The following is a 21477-nucleotide window of genomic DNA, read 5'->3' on the forward strand; positions in this document are numbered from 1 at the left end:
AAGTATCCCCTTCACCCTGTCACACATGTGCAGGTGTACACACGCACACACACACAGAATTTGACTCCTGGCCACCTAACCATAAAACAGTGTGGTTCGGGACCTCAGAACCAGAACCACATTGCACTCTCAAACAGAAACCTCGAATGTAGACTCCTCTCCCCCGACCTTCATTTGGGGACCTTTTGCCCTTGTAGTTGTCACAGTTGACACAAATCCACACGGGCTGTGGAGAGGCAGCCTGTTCCCATTCTCATGGCCAGCTTCTCAGCCAGGCTAGGCCTGCCCCCTGTCCAGGAAGGGCTGGCAGTCCTGGGCCCTGAGGCTCGGAGCTGGGGTGGGAGGGCGGGCTTGTCAGCACAGAAAGGCAAGGGGGAGACTGAGTCAGCCTACCTCATTTGACTCCAGCTAATGGAGATAACGCTGACCCCTGCTGTAATGGTATTAACCCCACGGGAATCAAGGATCTTGATGCCAAGTGTGGCATCTCTACCTGAAGAGCTGCTTCAACTAGACCAAGGGGCCCAGGCCTCTCTTACCAGGGGGGAGGGTGTCTGAAATGAGCAGTGTGGCAGACAGTGAGGTGCTGATGTGGCTCTACCTCCCAACCCCACCCCAAAGCCCACAGCCCTCTCCTCCTCCTGCCTCCACTGTGCCCTGCATCCCCAGCCCCCATAGTGTGTGACTGCTGTGGTTGGATCACCCCCATCCCCTGGACCTGCTTTCTGTGTAGAGCAAAACCTGGGCTCTGTCTGAGCACTCTGCAATGATTGCTCTTATAGCAAGAGTGAGTTCTCATAGGTGTGTGTGCTCACACTCACCCTCTGACTTGCTGCCACCACTGACAAAATGAACTCCAGGGAAGGCCAGCACCAGAGCCCTCTGCCTGGGCCTCTGAGGAGTTTTATTTCTCCAAAGCTGAGCCAGTCTCCTGGCCTAGCTCAGGTTGCCAACACACTTGGCATTGCAAAAGCTGGAGTAGAACCTGCCATAGAGTAGAATTTGCTTGTTTTACAGCCAAAGAAATGCCCAGAGAGGGAAAGTGACTTGCCCCAAGTCACACAATAGTTTGTGGCTAAGCCGGGACCAGGATTAAGCTTCCTGACTCTCAGTTCACCATAGACAGGGAGGGTTCTGGTGACAGGTTCAAGTCAGAGAATCCCTCAAAATCCTATACGTATATCCCCTCCAACTCCCCCGTTCCCATATCTTGTTGACAAACTACTAGTTGTTGCCCCTTAAACCATTTCCAGATGTTAATTCTGTTCAGGAAAGAATGCTTGGATGGCATGAGAAAGTGAAAGGTGAGCTGTGGGAGTTTTAGCAGATACCCTCTTTCCTTTTCCTCCCCTCCCACTTCTCTTTCCTCCCTCTAATGGTATGGCCAACCTCATTTTCCTTCTCCAGGGCTATACCCATTCCTCCTGTTAACCACATTTATAATCCTATATCCTTTTATTTTTCATTTGAATTATCAATAAACAGATCAATATGGAGCCAGTGTCCAGTTCTTTTATTTTTAAAAAATATATTTTTACTAATTTCAGAGATGAAGGGGAGGGAGAGAGAGATAGAAACATCAATGATGAAAATCAATGACCAGCAGCCTCCTGCATGCCCCCCACTGGGGATCGAGCCCACAACCCAGGCATGTGCCCTTGACTGGAATCAAACTCAGGACCCTTCAGTCTGCAGGCCAATGCTCTATCCACTGAGCCAAACCAGCTAGGGCCCAGTTTTATTTAGCTTCATTTCAATTATGGGAGTGAGTAGGTTGGGGGGCAGCCATGAGGCATGGCTGCTGCATGTTACCAGGCCAACTTGCAGATTTGAAGACCTGAAGAGCATCTTTTCAAGTTCATCTGACCCAAGCTCTTACAGACCAGGCCAGACCAGCACTCAGGTAAGCGATCTGAAGGCCCATGGCTGGTTCATGGCAGGGCCAGGAGGAAAGCCCAGGCTGTGGTTTGCCAGCTAGTGCTCTGTCCAGTTTATGTCTTGAAAATGGACAGGATGAGATTTCTTCACTGTTGAACAATTTACACCGAGATTAAAGATTCTTCCTATTTTTAAAGGAGTAAATTTAAAAAATTTGTTCACAGCTGAGCACACTGGGCACTGGGCACTAGTCACTGCTTTTCTTGTTTACCCATCACCTTTTCCCCTTCTCTCTGGTGGCACTGGTAGGTGGGCTCCCTAAGTCTCTAATAGAGAAATTACAAAGTCACCAGTATGCAGACTGTCCAATGACATAAGCAAACTATAAAGAGCGTCCACACTGTATCCTATTTCCATGCTAAAACATACATAAACTATCTGGTGAGATTAGGACGTCCCCTCAGTCTTGCTATACCGTATTTCCCTAGCAAATATTTACTAAGTCTGTGTTCATGGGTAAAGGTGAACATACCTAAAAGAAAGAAACATTGTAACTGGTAAATGGCCATAATAAAACAAAATAAAAATCCTACCTGTTTTTTAAAAGATTGTCCAAGAATCCTTGGGACATGTACAAGTTTTAACTTGTCTATTAATTCATATGGTAACAGTAAGTTACATATATTGAGTACATTCTCTGAGCCAGGCACTGTTCTAAGTGCTTTCCAATCCTGTGAGGTACATCCTAGTACAATTATTCTCTCCATTTTATGGATGGAGAAAATGAGGCACAGGGAAGAGAACTGACTTGCTCAAGGTCCTGTGCAGCTACTAAGAAAGAGGCTCCTGTGTTCACCATCTTAACCACTATGTTCACTGACTCTCATGCAAGTATATTAACTTTGTTCCTCGAGCTTCTTCACCCCCCCCCGCCCCTCCCCCCCCCCGCCTTCCCCCCAATCTATGGTCTTTCCGTTATTCATTAATGTTATATAGTGTCAGCGAAGATTTCTCCATTTCATTTTGGCCCAGATTAATGTGATTTATAAACTAAAATAGGTCCTGATTTACCTCAGTTGTGTCTACAAATGATTCCTTTGTCCCTGGTAATGTTTTTCCCTTTATTTGCTGATTTTGGAGAGAGAGAGAGAGAGAGAGAGAGAGAGAGAGAGAGAGAGAGAGAGAGAGATCAATTTGTTGCTCCACTTACCTATGCATTCATTGGTTGACTCTTTCTTGTATGTGCTCTGACAAGGGATCAAACCCACAGCCGTGGTGCATTGGGACAATGCTCTAACCAACTGAGCTACTCGGCCAGGGCTGGCCCTGGTAAGTTTTGACTTGAATGCCATACTCTCTTTTTCCAAGAGGTGCCATTTTCCCTCAGCTAATAAATGGCGTTATTTCATAGGTTTCCACATTCTTGTAGATGTGAAAAATGAAGCAGGGATATTGCAGCAACTGGATTACAAAGGACCTTAAAATATCAATGTTAAGAAATATGGACTTCATTCTGAAACCCACTCCCCTCCTGGGGTTCCCCTTAAGAGCTTTAGCCAGTGAAGTTCATTTAGATAGATCATTATGGCAACCCCAGTGCAGAGAATGGACTAGGGGAGGCAAAACTGGAGGTCAAGGGGCCAGTTAGGAAGCTTTTGTAGAACTCCGAGAGATTGGTGGTTTGAGCCAGGGTGGATGGAAAACAATGGTGGAACCCATGTATGTGAGTCATTGGATACGAGGTTATGGGAGAGGCAAGAATTGAAGATAAGAGCTGGTATTTGGTTGAGGTAACAGGGAGGTTCCATTTGTAGACACAGGGAACAAGGAGGGAGAACGGATTTAGGGAGGAGAAACTATAATTTTAGCAGGTTGACTTTAAGGTGGGACATACAATGTATAAGTCTGAGATTTAGGAGGATGGTTCTGGATAGAGAAAAAAAATGCAGAAGTTGTCAATACATGGGGGGAAATCCTGCTTTTGAGACAGAAGGAATCCTAGGGCAGAACCTTGAGGAAAATCAACATTTAAAAGATGTGCAGAGCCCTAGTCGGTTTGGCTCAGTGGGTAGAGTGTTGGCCTGCGGACTGAAGGGTCCCAGGTTCGATTCTGGCCCAGGGCACATGCCCGGGTTGTGGGCTTGATCCCCAGTAGGGGGCGTGCAGGGGGCAGCCAATCAATGATTCTCTCTCATCATTGATGTTTCTGTCTCTCTCTCCCTCTCTCTTCCTCTCTGAAATCAATAAAGAAATATATATATATATATATTTTTTTTTAAAAAAGAGATGTGCAGAGGAGCCTGAAAAAACAAACAAACAAAAAACTGGGCATGTGGGTTTTGGGCAAAGAGGTGGAGGGAAAGCCTGGAGAGTACAGTCAGGGAATCAGGTCACAGAGTGCTTCTAGGAGGGTGTGGTCAACAGGGTCAAATGTTAGGGAGAGCCCCAGTAACAGAAGGACTAGGAAGTGTCCATTGACTTTAGTGACACGGAAGTAGTGAGTGAGTCGCTGAGCGCAATTTAGGTGGAGCTATGGAGGCCATAGCTGATATAGAGGCGAGCAACTGGTGAGCATAGATATTTGGCTCTAAAGAGGAGGAGGATTATGCCAATCAATTCTGGGGGCAGATAGAGCCGAGAATAACTAAACATCTCCAGCCATTTCCACACCCTTTGTTTTCTCGTTTAGGTTGAAGAGACTTGAGTCTATTTAACTGAAGGGGAGAAATAAGCAGCGAGGGAGAAGCTGAACATATAGGAGAGGTGAGAGGAAAGGAAGAGAGTATGTTTGGAAGAAATGGCGTCCATGGCTGGAGGATGAAGATAGCTGTGTTGGTAAGAGAAGCGACACATATTCTACTGAGCCAGCTGGGAGAAAGCCAAGATGAGGAGGCCGGTGAGTTTCTCAATGTGGTGGTGGAGGGGTTCCTGCCTGGAGTTTCTGCTTTTTTTCAGTGTAAAAGGTGACAGTGGGGGCAAAGTTGGGTGGGGGGGTAAGGGATTTAAGGAGAAAACAGAAGGCTTTAACTGGATTCTGGGGCGGGGGAGGGAAGAGACTGGCAAAGGGAACCACAGAAGAATTGCTTGGCGGATTGAGGACGGGGTGTCTGGAGACCATGGGCTTAGATCCACAGTGAATCCTATAGGACTTTTCTCTGTGGTATGCAGCTGCCAGGGCGTGGGTGTAGGGAAAGCAGGGCAGTTGGATCCTATTTTTAGAATATTTAAAGTCTGAGGAGCTTTTTGTACCTGGAGGGGAACACTAACCACCATCTGTGCTTTATTTATTGCTTAATCTGTTTACTTCATAAATCCATTTAAGCAAAAATTGTCTAAACATTTAAACATGATTTATATAACCAGCAAATCAAAGTCAACACATTTTACAAATCATATTATTTAAACATTGATTGTAAACTTAAATCCTCCTCCATATTTTGATAGAATCACCAGTATAGTATGCCAGCTTCTCTAAAAGTATCACACATTTTAGTAAAGCACACAAATCCTACAAAGTTTACAAAGTTTACCATCCTGACCTTTAGTCCCGTTATAGAAATTGGTTTGTAGACCCAAGAGACCAAAGTTTGAATGTAGATATCCCAAAGAATATTATATATAAAGAAAACTGCAAAACTGTCTTTCTCCAGCATTTGAGATCTTGCTTTCCAGCATGTCGTCAATTTGGTTCACATAAACTCTTATGAAAATTAAAAAAAAATTGATGAAGTCTTGATTGGGGCCTGGGAACTGGTTTAACTTTTTAAGATGATTAAAACCTGAGCTTATCAGGGGATTGTCAAGGGCGGGGGGAGGGGGAGGGCGCGGGGGAGGGGGGGAAGGACACATATGTAATACCCTTTGTAATACTTTAAGCAATAACAAAAACCAACCCCACCCCCCCAAAAACACCTGAGCTTATCTTGTTTATCACAGGACCCTTACAAGCCTACACCTTTTCCATGTATTTGGTGTATTGTAACTAGATGCCTTTTCTTTAAATGATGTCAACAGATGTCCATGCCCACATCGCTGGAACCTCTGAATATGTTCTATTTCATGGCAAAAGGAACTTGTAATATGTAGTTCAGGTTATGAACCTTAAAAGATTATCTGGGTGAGGCCAATCTAATTACGTGAGTCCTTAAAATCAGAGAACTTTCTCCACTGAAGTCAGACATGTGGCAGAAGTGTAGGTCGGGGAGATTAAAATGTGAGGACTTGGCCTGACATTGTTGGCTCAAAGATGGAGGGGGCCAGAGCCCCAGTCTTACAACCATGTTGGGAAGGAAAAATTATCCTTTACCTTAATGTATCCTTCACCTTAGTGGTGACTACACTAATAATCAAATTAACGAGACAGATTAGCAGGAGAAAACAAATTAAGTTTGATAGCATGCATACCTCCTGTATACATGGGAGAGACCAAGGACCACTGAGTTAATTCACCAAAATGGCGGAGGCCATCCCTTGTAATACCACCATCAGCCAAAGACCAAGATGCTGGCCATGGAGAGTCGGTTATGGGAGGTCACCAGAAAGAGCACGGTGAACAAGAATAGGGTTGTCATGCAGATTTCAGTCCAGGGCCTTCTCCATTGAGAGTGAAGGTAGGCCTGGTACAGTGAGACAAAATCCTTAAAGACCGGGGATGTCCCTTACACTTATTTCTGCATTCATTGGTGGATTCTTATATGTGCCCTGACCGGGGATAGAGCCTGTAAACTTGTTATATCAGAACAATACTTAACCGACTGAGCTACTTGGCCAACTAGGGCTCTTGAGTCTTTTTATAATAAGCAGGTGATCTAGTTAGTAAGTAACGTGTTTCTCTGAGTTCAGTGAGCCTCTCTAGCAAATTAACTGGAGGTCACTGGTGACAAGAGAAAAAATTCTGGGATGTTATAAGTTAAAACTCCAGCACCAGAGAGTGAAAGAGACACAACAGTTAGCCTGTTAATTGCTGTATGACAAAAGACTGCTCACACTCTTGGGTATCTGTTGGAATTTAGGATTAATTTCCAGGTAGCTATCTCTGTGATCATCCAAGGGAGAATTAATTTCGGGGTGCCACTGAAGCCCAAGAGCCTCCACTTCTTATCGCACATGAACTTTGTGGACTCTGTTGCACCCGTCCCAGAACTAGCCCCACCCCACCTTCCCCCATTCCCTTTATCTATAGCTAAAGTAAATTCTTTCAGAATGGCTTACAGCTTTCTCCTCCATTTTTGATGTATAAAAACACTGGCAAAACTCCTGAACATCAGATATGTTATCTTTTCTACCTACCCATGCAGTGTTTTATTTTTTATAATGTTTTTTCTTTATTGATTAAGGTATTACATATGTGTCCTTATTGCCCCATTGCCCCCCACCCCCACCCCCACTCATGCCCTCACTCCCCTGGTGTCTGTGTCCATTGGTTAGGCTTATATGCATGCATACAAGTCCTGACCCCATGCAGTGGTTTAGACTCCATGCCCCACAACCAGTATTCTTTTTTTGCTAGAAATGGCCCAATAAACCCCTTCTTTTAAAAAACTCAGCTGGGAAAGTTAGAAGTTTTTTTTTTTTTTTAAAGATTTTTTATTGATTTTTAGAGAGGAAGGGAGAGGAAGAGAAACATTGTTGTGAGAAGGAAACATTGATGGGTTGACTGCCTCCTACACGCCCTCTACTGGGGATCGAACCTAAAACCAGAGCCCAAAACTGGGGTATGTGCTCTGTCTGGTAATTGAACCAGCCACCTTTCACAGGGATGATGCCTAACCAACTGAGCCGCACCGGCCAGGGTGGAAGTTAAAAGTTTTTTGTTTAATCCTGGAACTTAGTCAGTCAATCAGAGGCACAAGTAACAACCTGGAAGTTGTCAAGGAAGGAGCAATTAGAATTTCCAATCCACAGCAGTTGGTTAGAAGTACAGTTAACAGTCTGGGCTTTTGGCTGGGGTCTGAAGTAAAGAGTGGTGGTGGTGTAGGACTGAATCCTTAACCTGTGGAATCTGATCGTGTTGAAGTGAGCCCAATTCTTGGATATCCTGCTGGTGTCTGAGAATTGCTTGGTGTTTTGTGGGAAGCACCCTCGCCCACCCCCCTCCCCCCACCCACCAACACACATTGGAATTGGATCCAGGAACCCCAAAGAACTGTCATTCATCCCTGGACTCTATCTGCAGATTCTTCTATATGAGGCAGAAATAAACTACTTTGCTTAATACATTTTTATTTTGGGCTTCACTGTTGCTGTAATATCATTATAATTAGTATGGTAATACAGAGGCTCCCTTTCCTGAGAGATAAAGGATCAAGTTTGAGCAGTGAGCAGTTATCTTTTGGACACTTGACTAATTCATTATCTTGTAACACACTATTGGACTTTCTTTCTTTCTAGTTGTAATACATGACCAGCTGGTGCCAATCAGTCTCTTTCATTCTTGGTACACTTCCAATCTTCTTCTGGAATTACTCATAGCTCTCTATACACACCCCTCCCTTACACAGATAAAGAAAAGTAAATGTACCTTATGAATAGTTAAAATACATATTACATTTATACTCTTCTACTTATCAAAACAAACTAAAAATATCCTATTATATTCATTCTTCACTTCACAGTGACTTTTTCCTTTAGGAATATCACTATGGAAAGTCATAAATTTAAAAAATTCACCTTGTTCTAATTAACTATGTTATTTTTCTTTTGATTATCCAATTGTCACAGAATACCAGGTGTTTTTAAAAACTGGTTCCATTACCTTCTCAGCTTTATTCTATACATCCTTGCTTATTGTCTTCAACAACATATTCCAGGCCTATAGTTATTTGAGATAAGGATCTATTTTCCAAGTAACCCTGAGTCCTTTTAAAGGTGAGTAATATTTGAAGCAAAGATCCAGGTGCTAAGAATGCATATCAGATTTTTTCCTAATGTTGTTTCTATGCTATCTTAGTAATAAAATTGGAAAAAATTATGTCCTTTGAAAACCACACATTCACATTGGTATTTCCTATTTACCTCAAGCATTACTAAATCTTCTTTTGACTCTAACATACAGTTTTCCTTTTTTAAAAAAGAATAGGTTTTTATTGATTTGAGAGAGAGAGGAAGGGAGAGGATGAAAGAGAGAGAGAGAAACATTGATGAGAGAGAAACATCAATTGGCTGCCTCTTGCAAGCCCCCCACCAGGGATCAAGCCCGCAACTCTGGCATGTGCCATGACTGGGAATAGAACAGGCAACTTTTTGGAGCATGGGTGATGCTCAACCAACTGAGCCACGCTGGCCAGGGCATAGTTTTATACTTATTTTCTCTACAACATACCTGCTTGTATCCTGGAGTCTCTAATCCAAACTGTAATGGCATCTTTTATCTTTAGTGATCTTATAGTGTCTCATCAACTATCATTCTCTAGCTACTTTATTGATAGAGTCATCCATGCTGGACCAATTGGACAGCCAGGTAAGAGAGTGTATAATAATGGCAGGAGAGTGGTTGAAGGGATGCATCATTGAAACCAAGGAAATAGGAAGTTTAAACGGAGGCTAAGATAGCACAGATCAGGGGAAAGGAGAGAGGTTGTGGGATATTCCACAACAGGTTTGGTGAAGGTATTTGATAGAGCTGGGAGGAAGGAGGTGGTGGCTAGAACATGAAGTGATTGAACTTTAGACTACAAAGGTTGAGCACTTTTAAAAGATTGCTATGGTCATTGATGTGTTCCATGCCTGGAGATCTATACTTGTCCACAGGTGACCTTCTACCCCCACCAACAGCTGCCCAAGGAAGCACTGTATACCTGCTCTCAGACAGAGCAAACACACACACACACACACACACACACACACACACACCCATGACTCAGGTGGGGAGGTGAGGGCCAGAGTCCATTTGGGACCTGTACAGATGAACACCCAGGTTCGCTGCCTGCTGGCTGCCCCAGTGTGCATGAAAAATGTGTACCTTGTTCAGGCTGGTCACATGTCCCATTCCTGTCCTACCAGCCATAGGCTCTGGGCTCCTCAGTGGCCCTCCCCACAATTATACTGGTGGCTGAGCCTCCTGCCCTAGTCCATATGGTGCTGGCTCAGCTCCTGACTGTTGGCAGAAATCTGTGATGCTGGCACTCCTCACAGGAAGGAGCCTGTAGGGTATGATGAGGCCGGTCCATCTGGGCCCTTGTGGGGGCCTGTCAGGTTCACCTGTGCCACCTGTTTCCAAGTAGCACTGAGCTAGGGGCTGTGGGTGGGGTGGGGGAAGGAGCAGCAAAGTCTGCAAAGTATCGCAGGACTTTTTACCTGCCAAATCCTGCCCTGATCCTAAGGTCGCAGACAGAGAGATGCAGTGAGAGGTTGTGAGGGCATGTGAGAAGGAGGAGGGAGGTTAGAGGGGCCCGTCCCTAGATATAGCTCTACTCATCACCTTGGGTGTTTGGCACAAGATCCCATGCAAGAAGGTGGAATTCAGGCAGCCAGAGGGAGCCTTTCTCCTGCCCCAAAGATGTTGCTTCTGGGGCAGGGGAGGGCAGAGGACAGAGGTCAGGGGCTGGATTCCCATTCTTGAAAGGCTTGAGCCCTCAGAGTGGGAAGATGAGGAAGCCAGAGAAGCTTGAATATTTCCAGCCACCCAGCAGGTTCCCCCGACGAAGGCGCAGAGACACCCGGTCCCCGGGGTCCAGGGGCAGTAGCACAGAGCTGGTGGCTGCCTCCCGGGTCACATCAGGGTCATTGGCAAAGGCTGAGATGACAGGCCATGTGTTCAGCATCAGGCTCACCTGGGAAGGGAGACCAGTTAGCGTCTCTACCCAGCCCTTGTTCTAGGACCCCACTTTTCTGAGGGCTACTCCTCTTCTCCCAGCCCCAGAGGGACACTCGAACCTGGGAATCTGAGGCTCAGTGCAATCTCCTGGGAGAGCTGAGGGGTAGCCAGTGTTCCACTCTGAAGATCCCCCACTCTCTGGGAGGCAGGCCCTTTCCTCCCTTGCTCCTGGCCCCCCAGGACACAGGCCAATGGAGGGTCTGCCCAGGAGTCAGCTGGGCTCCACTTATTCCTCTTCCCACCCGAGTTTGGACAATGACAGGGCCCAATGTTCAGGTCACCTGGACGGTTTGGCGGTTGTACACCTTCACCACGTGGAACCTGAAGCTGTAGACACCTCGGACAGGGGCCACGAAGGAACCTGAGGCGCGATCAAAGCCACCGCCCTCATTCACCAAGACCTGGGGGAAGCAGACCCTGCTGAGTGGGCTGGAGAACGCCTGGGGCTCAGGGAAACCACTGGGTTGAGGGACAGGGCAGTGAATAAGGAAAATAGGGAGTTGCAAGTAGTTGCCCACAGGAGGAATGCACAGATTCAAAAAAAAAAAAAAAAAAGTGAGAAAGGGCAAGGAGGTGTAGGGGTAAGAGTGAAGGGAAAGGAGAGGGGCAGAGGGGCAGAGGGGCAGAGGGGCAGAGGGGCAATTGGCCATAGCAGGGCTGTCTTTTTAGCAGCAGAGTGGGCTTGCATTGATTCCAGGTCCTTGCAGGTAGGGGGTTACCTGGTCAAAATAGATGGCCCCATTGGTGCCGTTGCCCGTCTCCCCTGCTGGCTCATGGTGGTGGCTCCGAACTGCAGCAAATGCCACTCTTCCGGGCGGCGCTTCTCCCAGAGCTGCTCCTCCAGGCCCCCCTGCAGCAGCCCTGCCGGGCTCACAGACCACCAGGCACTCGCCCTCCAGGAGAACAGGCTCCGACCCTTCCTGGGCCCATCCCGTCCCCAGGGCCAGAAGCGTCAGGGCCAAGGGCAACCAGGGGTTGGGGGCAAGACCTGGTAGCCAGAGTCGCTTTGCTCCCAGCATGGCTGAGTGGCTGTGACTCACAAGTCCTGTCTTCTTGCTACTCCTTTTAGTTTCTACTCTTCCCCCAGACTCTCAACAGCCCTCACCCTACTCCTTAGCCCTCTCTCTGCGTCTCACTGTCACCTGGTCTCAGCATCTCCCTCTCCATACCACTCCGTGCCCCACAACTCTGTCCTGCCTCTCACTCCTGCTGTCACTGCAGTTCCCTCCTCCTTGGCAGGGCACAACATGACAGCAGTTGGGCTCTGGGAGGGAGAGGAGAGAGGAAGCAGCCAGACAGGACGGCTACAGCCAGAACCCCAGGGCAGCCTCTCCAGAGAGCACTGAAGACTGGAACTGGGATGACAGAGAATGTGTGTGAGTGTGTGAGTGTGTGAGTGTGTGTGTGTGTGAGTGTGCATATGTGCAAGAGACGGCTCCTCGGGTCCCTCCTCCTCATTCCTCCCCTCTTCAAAGTCCCTCACAGCACTCTCAGTGGCACCTTTGCCATTGTTAGGAAGGAAAACCCTGGTCTTTTTCCCACAATTGTTTTGGTGGAAAAGTACTTGGGCCCACAGTGTCACTCGGCCAGTCTTTTCCTCCTTGGCCTTCCAATAGCTTCACCTGCAGGACCAGACTTCGTCCCTTTAAAGCTCTCTTCACCTCTGACTCTCAATGAGCGGTGCCTCTTTCCTGAAACTACGGAGAACAGCAGGAACCAGAGGGATCAGCAGAGACTGCGGGGAGCCCCAGGCAACTGCGGGCGAGTGGGCGGGGCCGAGCCGGGAGCGGGGCGGGGCCTGGCGGGCGGGGGCGGGCGCGGCGCTGGCCCCGTCCCCCGAGGGGCCCGGCTGACTCCGCCCCCGGCCAGGAAGTGACTCAAAAAAAACCACAACACAACAGTTCGAGATGTGAAGAGAGGTCCCAGTTGGGTGAGAAATCCGGGAAGGCCCGCCCCGATCGGAGCCCCCCGCCTTTCTCCCCGGGGCTGGGGCTGGGCCCGGGGGAAGTTGGGGCCGCGGGCACCTAGAGGCGCCGGCGGGAGCGGACGCAGCGGGCGGCCGAGGCGGGTAGGGGCGCGCGGGCCGCGGGAGCGGAGGCCTCGGTGCCGAGCGCGGTCGGGTCGGCGGCCGCCGGAGGCTGTGGGCGGGGCTCGACCCGGCCCCCGGGCCCGGGCGGGGTGCGTGGCGCAATCCAGGGGGTGGCCGCGGGCGGCAGGGGGAGGGGTGGGGGAGAGTGGCTGGAACCTGGCAAACAGAAGACGAGGGCCGCCGGAGGACAGCCCGGTGCCAGCCCCGGTGAGGACCCGTTGTGAGGGGACGTCTTCGGCCCGGGGATGGCAGAGTCCCCGAGGAGAGGGGCTCTTTCTCCACCGCCCGCTCCTCTGGCCCCAGGCGCAGCGGGGCCCCTCCTCCCCCGCCCCGGTCCCGGGTCCTGCTCGGGGTCGAGGTCGTCCTTTTACAAAGGCCAGACGCCCGTCCCAGAGAGACAGCCCGGTTTATGCATGACGCCCGCTTTGGAGGGAAGGCCCGGGCTGTTCTGACCTGACACCCTCCCCCTCCCTCCAAGATGGCCCGAGGTCTCCTGGGCTGTTTACTCCGTTTGTAACTCGGTGCGACCTGTTGGTGGCCGAGGTAGCCCGGGAAACCGAGATGTGGGCCGAGGGGACGGTGAGGCTCTGAGCGGCCTTTCCTGCTTCCAGGCCGGGGCCGCCACGCAGCCATGCCGACCTGGGGGGCCGGCTCCGCGTCCCCGGACCGCTTTGCCGTGTCTGCGGAGGCGGAGGACAAGGTGTGGGAGCAGCAGCCCCACGTGGAGCGCATCTTCCGCGTGAGGATGAGCGTCCTCCGGAAGGACTGCCCCGAGAACCCTCACATCTGGCTGCAGCTGGAGGGCCCCAAGGAGAACGTCAGCAGAGCCAAGGTGAACGCTCCGCCCTGACCCCTTCGGGGAGCAGGCACTCCCTCCCCAACGCAGAGGCTGGGGAGAGGGGAGGCCGGGAATGGTCTCCACTGCTGCTTGTCTCTCTGGCAACCTCAGTGGCCCTGAGCAGTGGGAGACTCCCCAACTTTGTATTTGTTTGGAGTTTTGATTTCGTTTCTGATATGATGACCTAACTTCTGCCAGGGCTTGGAGACAGTGATTCAATTCAGATCAGTGTGTGTTCCTCGGGAGAACAGTAGAGAAAATCCGGTTGGGCAAGCAGGCCCCACCAAGGAATTCACTGCAGGAGGCCAGGCCTGGGTTCCAGTACAGCTCTACTGCCTACCAGCCCCCTGACCTGAGTTTCAGTTTCTGTATCTATAAAATGTGAATAATGGCAGTACCCAGTTCATTGGGCTTAGCATGAGTGAGATAAAGCATGAGTTTAGTAAAGTTAGCAATGGCGATCATTATGATAGAAATAGACAACACACATACACACATAAATAGAGAGACAGTCTTGTAATCAATTAGTTATAATTGTATCTTAAAGCCAGTCAAGTTCTAAATGGAAATACTAGCTATAGCTGTCAGCTGGAAAGGAAAGGAAGTGAGGTTCTTGACCCCTTTTAACCCCTACCTTTGTCAGGATCTGTGGGGCATCATTGCTCTGCCCAGGCATCCCGGAGCTCAGGGGAGAGCAGTGAGCCTGAAGTGGCTACTGGGCCACTTAGGATTCCAGCAGTCTCCTTTCACCTTCTTCTCCCCTTTCCCCAGGAGTACCTGAAGGGTCTCTGTAGCCCAGAGCTGCAGGATGAAATCCACTATCCACCCAAACTGCACTGCATCTTCCTGGGGGCCCAGGGCTTCTTCCTTGATTGCCTGGTCTGGAGCACATCAGCCCACCTGGTGCCTGGGGCGCCTGGGTCACTGATGGTCAGTGGCCTCACGGAGGCCTTCGTCATGGCTCAGAGCCGAGTGGAGGAGCTGGTGGAGCGGCTGAGCTGGGACTTTCAGCCAGGGCTGCCTCCTGGAGCCTCGCAGTGTGCTGGAGTGCGGAGGGACTTCTGTGCCCTGCTGCAGCCCCAGGGGGATGCCCACAGAGAGGCCCTGCTGCAGCTGCCCCTGGCTGTCCAGGAGGAACTGCTGAGTCTGGTACAGGAGGCATCCAGGGGACAAGGGCCCCAAGTGCATTTCTCCTGGGAGGGGGGGAGCCCAGGCCTCCTGGGTTCTCAGCATCAAGGAGTCAGAGCTCCCCTGAATGAAGGCAGGGGGTCCCTGGACACTGGACCTACAGGGTGGCCAGAGTCAAGAGGAGAGAGACATGCTATAGAGAAGGAGGGACAGAAGCAGGGTGGCCCCAAGGAGATGGATTTGGGATTGAAGGAGCGGCCTGGGGAAGAGGCCTGGGAGAAAGAAGTGGCCTACAGGTCACAGTCAGGGGGAGGAGAGGTAGGGCAGGAAGGGTTCCTGAAGAAGAAGGCCCCGGGGAAGGACGGGGGGCCCCAGGAAAGAGGAGGAAGGTTTTGTATCCAGGGTGAGCCTCCTGGTGCCCAGGGCTGTCAGAGGGCAGCTCAGCTCCGGGGAGCCTCTCTCCTCCAGCGGCTCCACAACGGGGAAGCCTCACCTCCCAGAGTGCCTAGCCCCCCACCTGCACCTGAACCCCCATGGCATTGTGGAGACCGTGGAGACAGGGGAGACAAGCAGCAGGTTGTGGCTCGAGGTCGGGGGTCTCCGTGGAAACGAGGCACCCGGGGGGGCAACTTGGTGACTGGCACACAGCGTTTCCAGGAGGCCCTACAGGACCCTTTTACCCTGTGCCTTGCCAATGTACCTGGCCAGCCAGACCTCCGCCATATTGTCATTGATGGCAGCAACGTGGCCATGGTGTGAGTACCAGGTGGGACTGGGAGTTCTGGGGAGGGGGAGGAGATGGGCAGTTTTCCCCTGGGGGAAATGTGCTGAGGGGCAAGCACTCCAGCCAGGCTGCTAGGCCCTTGTCTGGGGCCCCAGAGTGCCGACCCCTTCCCACTGCAGGCATGGCCTCCAGCACAACTTCTCCAGCCGGGGCATTGCCATTGCTGTGCAGTATTTCTGGGACCGTGGCCACCGGGACATAACTGTCTTTGTGCCTCAGTGGCGCTTCAATAGGGATGCCAGGGTCAAAGGTGAGTTGGGCCTGGTCTTTTGTGACCTGGGCTAGACGTTGCTTCTACCTTAAAGATAACTGCATTGTGCTCCTATGTTTCTAGAGGGTCACTACCTGCAAAAGCTCTACTCCCTCAGTCTGCTCTCCCTCACTCCTTCCCGAGTCATGGATGGCAAGAGGATCTCTTCCTATGATGACAGGTACTTGCTTCTCTCCTGGCCCCAGCCTTGACATTCAAGGAGCCCAGTGGGAGATCAAGGGAGAGTCAGAAGCTCCTGACCCTCTGCACTGTTTCTAAGCCTGGGTATTGGGTACAGGGCCAGTTATTTCTTCATGTGTCTCTATGACTGGGCAGGAAAACCTGCCCCACAGGTGAGATGAAATAGATGGTAGACAACTGTGTTTGCTCATTCATCATTCATTTTTCATTCATCAAACTAAACAATACTTTGTATTTATATAGTGCCTACTGTCTAGGAAATACTGGTTTAATGGAAAGATGTGAAAGCTTATGACATGAATAGCTGACAAATATGTTCTTACATCCTAAATTTGCAAACACTTAGAGAAATTCCCCCAACATTCTGGAAAAACCAGAGTAAATGTTCAAAATAACAAGTCACATGAAGAAACACAATCTACGCATACTAACATAAAACAAAACATAAATAAAACATGGCATCATAGAAAGATCACTTGACCGCCATAACCGGTTTGGCTCAGTGGATAGAGCGTCGGGCTGCAGACTGAAAGGTCCCAGGTTTGATTCCGGGCAAGGGCATGGTACCTTGGTTGAGGGCACAAACCAGTGGGGGGTGTGCAGGAGGCACCTGATCGATATTTCTCTCTCATCGATGTTTCTAACGCTCTATCCTTCTCCCTTCCTCTCTGTAAAAAATCAATAAAATATATTTAAAAAAAAGAAGAAAAAAAAAAAAGAAAGATCACTTGACCTAGAATTGGATGATCTGACTTGGAGCCCCAAGTTGTACTACTCATTGACTCTGACTGTGGACCAGTCTCTTAGTGAATTAACCTCTTATCTCAGGGTCTTCTTCCATTCATTCATGCTCCTTGTGACTGTCAAAAGAAGATAAGTTATGTGCTTTGCTCACTCAAGGTGCTAGGCAAGAATACAGTGATATTCCTGAACTGTTCATGAACACAAGTGTGGCAGAGGGTCTTATCTCTACAGTACCGAAATGGAGCAGAGGCTAAGAGTGGTTAACTCTCTTGGAAAAACCTACTAAGTGGCAAAGGAAAAATAAGAATTGAAAGCTGCCAGATGGTTTAAATGAAAAAACACAGGACACATTTCATCCTCTGTACATACACCGTGTGGGAAATGGGCAGATTTTAAAAGCTAATTAATCCAATTAAAAATGTTTGCAACTACAGTTCTTGATTCTCCAGGATTTTCAGTTTTAAATGAAAAAAAACAACAACCAAAAAACAAAAATCAAAAAACCAAAAACAAAAATCTAGTTTCCAAACCATAATGATTACATATTTTTTCTTTTCAAGTACTTAACTTTTTCTCCCTGTCAAGTAAATGGTAGTCTACAAAAAGGCAATTCACTATCTCCTGATACTCTTTTTTTGTCTAGATTTCACAGATTATCTAAGATATGGAACCTTCTTTTCATACCAGCATTGACACAGAACTGAAACTGAAGGTCAAGTCAGTTGTTGTGAATTTTAAAGGCACGTGTCTGTACAGTTGTGTAGGTCCTGACAAGCTGACAGCACAATATGAATTTGGAGTTTTGCCTAGTTATAGTGACTTCACAGTGCGCATAGGCCAACTGGGCGAATACTGCTGAACAACATGTGATGTAACATGATAATGGTATCATGCCACATAATGATAATAGCCTGAAAATACCTTTTTGTATATTATATGACACTGTATACAATTGAATGTCATCTCCTTAATTTGTTTCCTAGACAGAAACTCAGAATCAGACATCTGGCACATCCTATCCTGATTAGTAGCCCCCCTGTACCACAGTCTTTCAAATACTGATTGCCCACTTACTGCTAGGTGTGTGGCTTGCAGAAGGAGTTGGGAATGCTGGGAATTCGATTTTGAAGAGCCAAAAGAAACTATAAATCAAACACTTCAGGAACCTGGAGGAAAGGGAGCCCGCTCTGGCTGGGGTTTTGTGAGAAGGGAGAGATTTGTATTTTTCGATGATAGAGAAGAATATGGGACAAGCTGGATCTTGTTTTCTAAACTTGTTCAAAAAGATCCCAGCCTACCCCTTTGTGAGTTTCCCCACACTGCCCAGTTCTGTGGAATTAGGATTACTCAAGTGGGGTCCGGGCATCTCGTTTTATTTATTACTTTAAAATTTATTATTATTTTTTGTTAATCCTCACCTGAGGATATTTTTCCATGAATTTTAGGGAGAGTAGAAGAGAGAGGGAAAGACAGAAACATCGATGTAAGAGAAACACATCGATTGGTTGCTTCCTGCACAAGCCCTGACCAGGGCTGGGGAGGAGCTTGCAACCAAGGTACAAGCCCTTGACTGGAATTGAATCTAGGACCCTTTGGTTTGCAGGCCAATGCTCTATCTACTGAGCCAAACTGGCTAGGGCAGGCATCTCTTCTAAAAAGTTATTCTTGTGATTTTGTTCATCAGTGAGGTTTGGGATCACCTTCCTGAATGGAGGGAATAATTTGAGAAACATAGAAGTCAGAGAGGATGTTTGAAGAAGACGTAATCCAATCATTGATTTTGGCTGAAGTTGAGAGTACCTTTGGGAATACCAGGAGAGAGAAGGCCCTAAAAGTGGCTGCATCTGGGCTCTACAGGGGTTTAGCTGCCAGGCCTGGGCTTGTGGACTTTATGCAGTAGATAATGGGCAGGTATGGAAGAGTTTTGTGTAGCTGAAGAACATGTTCTCTTGGGGAAGGGCAGGAGAGACCACAGGGTGGTAAATGTCAGGGGACCCCTTATCAGTATCTCAGTTGCAGTGCCTGAATAGCTAAGGTTGTAATGGTGGGACTGGAAAGGAAGGGGACAGAGTGGAAGGCTTTTAAGAGGAAAAACAGGATGGATTTGTGACTGGTTGTTGATAGATTTGTGACTGTAGGGTGGAAGAAAGGACCAGGGCTAGATCTTCCTGTCTTATTAACGAAGCACAGAGTGTTGGGTAGAGGGTTGTGGTGAGTGGAGGGGACGTTCTTGGGATTCCACGTTGGATTGGTCTTTGTTTTCTCTCTAACCTATATATCCAGTCGGTTCCTTGGTGGCTGGGTCAAAATGGGGGTGGTGGTGGGGACAGATCTCCATCACCAGCGGTGGGTCATGGGAGTTGATAGTGCTCTTTGGGGTTGAGGCTTTAGAGAACTCCAGAATGCCGCTGTGGTTTTTGAGACAGGTTCATGGTGAAGCTGGCTGAAGAGACCGACGGGATCATTGTCTCCAATGACCAGTTCCGGGACCTGGCGGAGGAGTCTGAGAAGTGGATGGCAATCATCAGAGAGCGGTGAGGGGGCATCCCCTGAGAAAAGGGCTCCGACTCAGACCTTTCTCTAAAACCAGTGCTTCTCTGCCACCGGGTGAGGACTCTGGGAAGGGGCTTGACACGGGCTTGGAGGATAATAGCTGACAGCTTCTGGTGGAGTTGGTCTCAGCTGTTTGGGGGTGAGCAGGGGTCCCTCTGTGACCATTACATTTCTGTTCCCATCCAGCCTGCTGCCCTTCACCTTCGTGGGAAACCTCTTCATGGTCCCTGATGACCCACTGGGGCGAAATGGCCCCATGCTGGATGAGTTCCTGAAGAAGCCAGTCAGGTAACGCTTCAGACTCTCATAGGCAGCCTGGCCTTGGCCCCCTTTCTGCAGGCCTGGAGACTTGGAGGAAGTGTGACCTCTGTGGACCAGCTTAATTTGCCTTTAACTGCTTCCCTGGAAGTCCTGACACAGACTCTGCAGGCTGGGAGGGAAGCTCCTGCTTCCTGTTTTCTCTAGTTAGTTTGCTGGAGTTATTTGGAACATGGTTGATTTTACTTATGGCCACTTGTATTCAGCACGCCCTCTGCTGGGCCACTAAGTAAGTGATTGATTTATTAGGCTAGATTTATAGAAATGGCAAGGTTCACCTTCCTGGTTTCAAAGGAACTTTCTGTCTCCCCGTCAGAAGTGGGTTGATACTGCCGCTCAGTGGTCAGTTTAGGGAACTTCAGAGCCAGGAATGGGCAGGGCAGTTAACAGCAGTGGAGAGCTGGGAGGCCCACTGAGCCTCTAACTTCTCTCCAGGATGCACATCAGCTCTTCTATTCCCCCTGCTTCCTCCTAGGGCACAGGATTCTTCTAAGGCTCCGCATCCTTCCAGGGGCCTCACAGAACACAGTCATCAGCAGCAGGGGAGGGAAGAGGAGGAAAAAGGCGGTGGTGGCCTCCGGAAGACCCGGGAGACCGAGAGGCTCCGGCGCCAGTTGCTGGAGGTGTTTTGGGGCCAGGATCACAAGGTGGACTTCATCCTGCAGCGGGAGCCTTACTGCCGCGACATCAACCAGCTCTCTGAGGCCCTGCTCAGTCTCAACTTTTGAGCCTCACCTGCCCTAGTGGCTGCCATCCCATCAGCTCCAGCCTTGCCTAGCTTAGTCCCTTCTGTGATGCTCAGACCCTGCCCCAGACCCACTCCGAGTTGGTGCATTGGGTAAGGGAAGCACTGAGAAGAGCCTTCGTGAGTGGGGAATGCTCTTGCCTGGGGCACTTTGGGGACATAACAAGACCTGATCTCCTCTTGAGTCAGGACCTCAACCAGCTCTCAAGGGGTTCTGGTCAGCCTTAACTCCTCAACCTTGCTTGCCTTAGCACAGGGTTTCTGTAGGGAGTGCAGGCTGCTGGAAAGGCTAGGTCCTGGAGATTGGGACTCCAGTTCCTCTCAAAGCTGAGTTGGGGATGGAGGCTGGGGTGGGTGGGAGGGGAATGAAGACAGGTGGCAGGGAAGCAAGCCTTTCCTACCCCTGGCTGCTGCTCTAGATAGCCAGAGGACAGGATGCTCCCAGGCCTGGCAGAACTCCTGGGAACCTTGAAAAGGGAATGCGGGGCCCTGGAAAGGCTGGGGTCTGGGTTACAGTGGGCAGCAGGGAGCTGGTGGGGAAAGTAGAGGAAGACTTGGCTTCTGGTCTCAGCTGTGCCTGTCTGTGACCTTGATTGAGCTACTTGCCCTTTACTTCTGCCTATAAATCCGATGAAAATGCCTGTTGGGGGAAATGAGAACATGGAGCAGGGCTCTTTGGAGGAAAAGGACAGGGACCAAGTCTCAGGTGTGTCTGTCTGTGGCTGCACAGGCTTCCAGACCAAAACCTCATTTTCAGAGAACCAAGTGTCCTCTGTTCCCAGGGCCTGTGCCCTAGATTTTAACACTGCACCCTCATTTTGTGCCCTATAATGGCTGCGTCCCTTCGGGCAACCCCCAAATCCACATTTACAGAACAGTTAGTTAGGGGTGACTGTTTGCATTACCAGAATACTCTCAGGGTTCCTCTAAATGGCAGCTCTCCTGTTGCATTCAAGTGTTTGTTTACAGATTACCGAATGTGTCAGAAAGTCCCCTGTTCAATGCACTTGCTGTGGTGTCGCGCATTCACCAAATCAATGGAAGCCATGCTCTGCTATGACAATGTTAATGTGATCTGACCCTAGCATTTTCTCTACAGAACATTTATGTTGCATAAAGCGAGGCCCACTTCTG

The 21477-nt window shown here is 49.3% G+C and overlaps 2 protein-coding genes across 2 annotated transcripts; one reads left to right on the plus strand and one right to left on the minus strand.

Annotated features, from left to right (window-relative positions):
- Positions 1-8270: 8270 nt before the first annotated feature.
- On the minus strand, positions 8271-11907 carry CBLN3 (cerebellin 3 precursor). Its single transcript, XM_081112204.1, has 3 exons — positions 11413-11907; positions 10975-11094; positions 8271-10649 (listed from the first exon to the last, which is right to left on the minus strand). The coding sequence occupies exons 1-3, from the start codon at positions 11710-11712 to the stop codon at positions 10452-10454; spliced, it is 618 nt and encodes a 205-aa protein (XP_080968330.1). The 5' UTR covers positions 11713-11907; the 3' UTR covers positions 8271-10451.
- Positions 11908-12573: 666 nt separating this feature from the next.
- Positions 12574-21477, plus strand: KHNYN (KH and NYN domain containing). Its single transcript, XM_081113913.1, has 8 exons — positions 12574-12623; positions 13394-13614; positions 14392-15503; positions 15652-15782; positions 15867-15963; positions 19154-19261; positions 19467-19568; positions 20074-21477. The coding sequence occupies exons 2-8, from the start codon at positions 13414-13416 to the stop codon at positions 20324-20326; spliced, it is 2004 nt and encodes a 667-aa protein (XP_080970039.1). The 5' UTR covers positions 12574-12623; positions 13394-13413; the 3' UTR covers positions 20327-21477.

This window comes from Myotis nattereri, assembly GCF_964212035.1.
Source record: "Myotis nattereri genome assembly, chromosome: 1".
Lineage (NCBI taxonomy): Eukaryota > Metazoa > Chordata > Mammalia > Chiroptera > Vespertilionidae > Myotis > Myotis nattereri.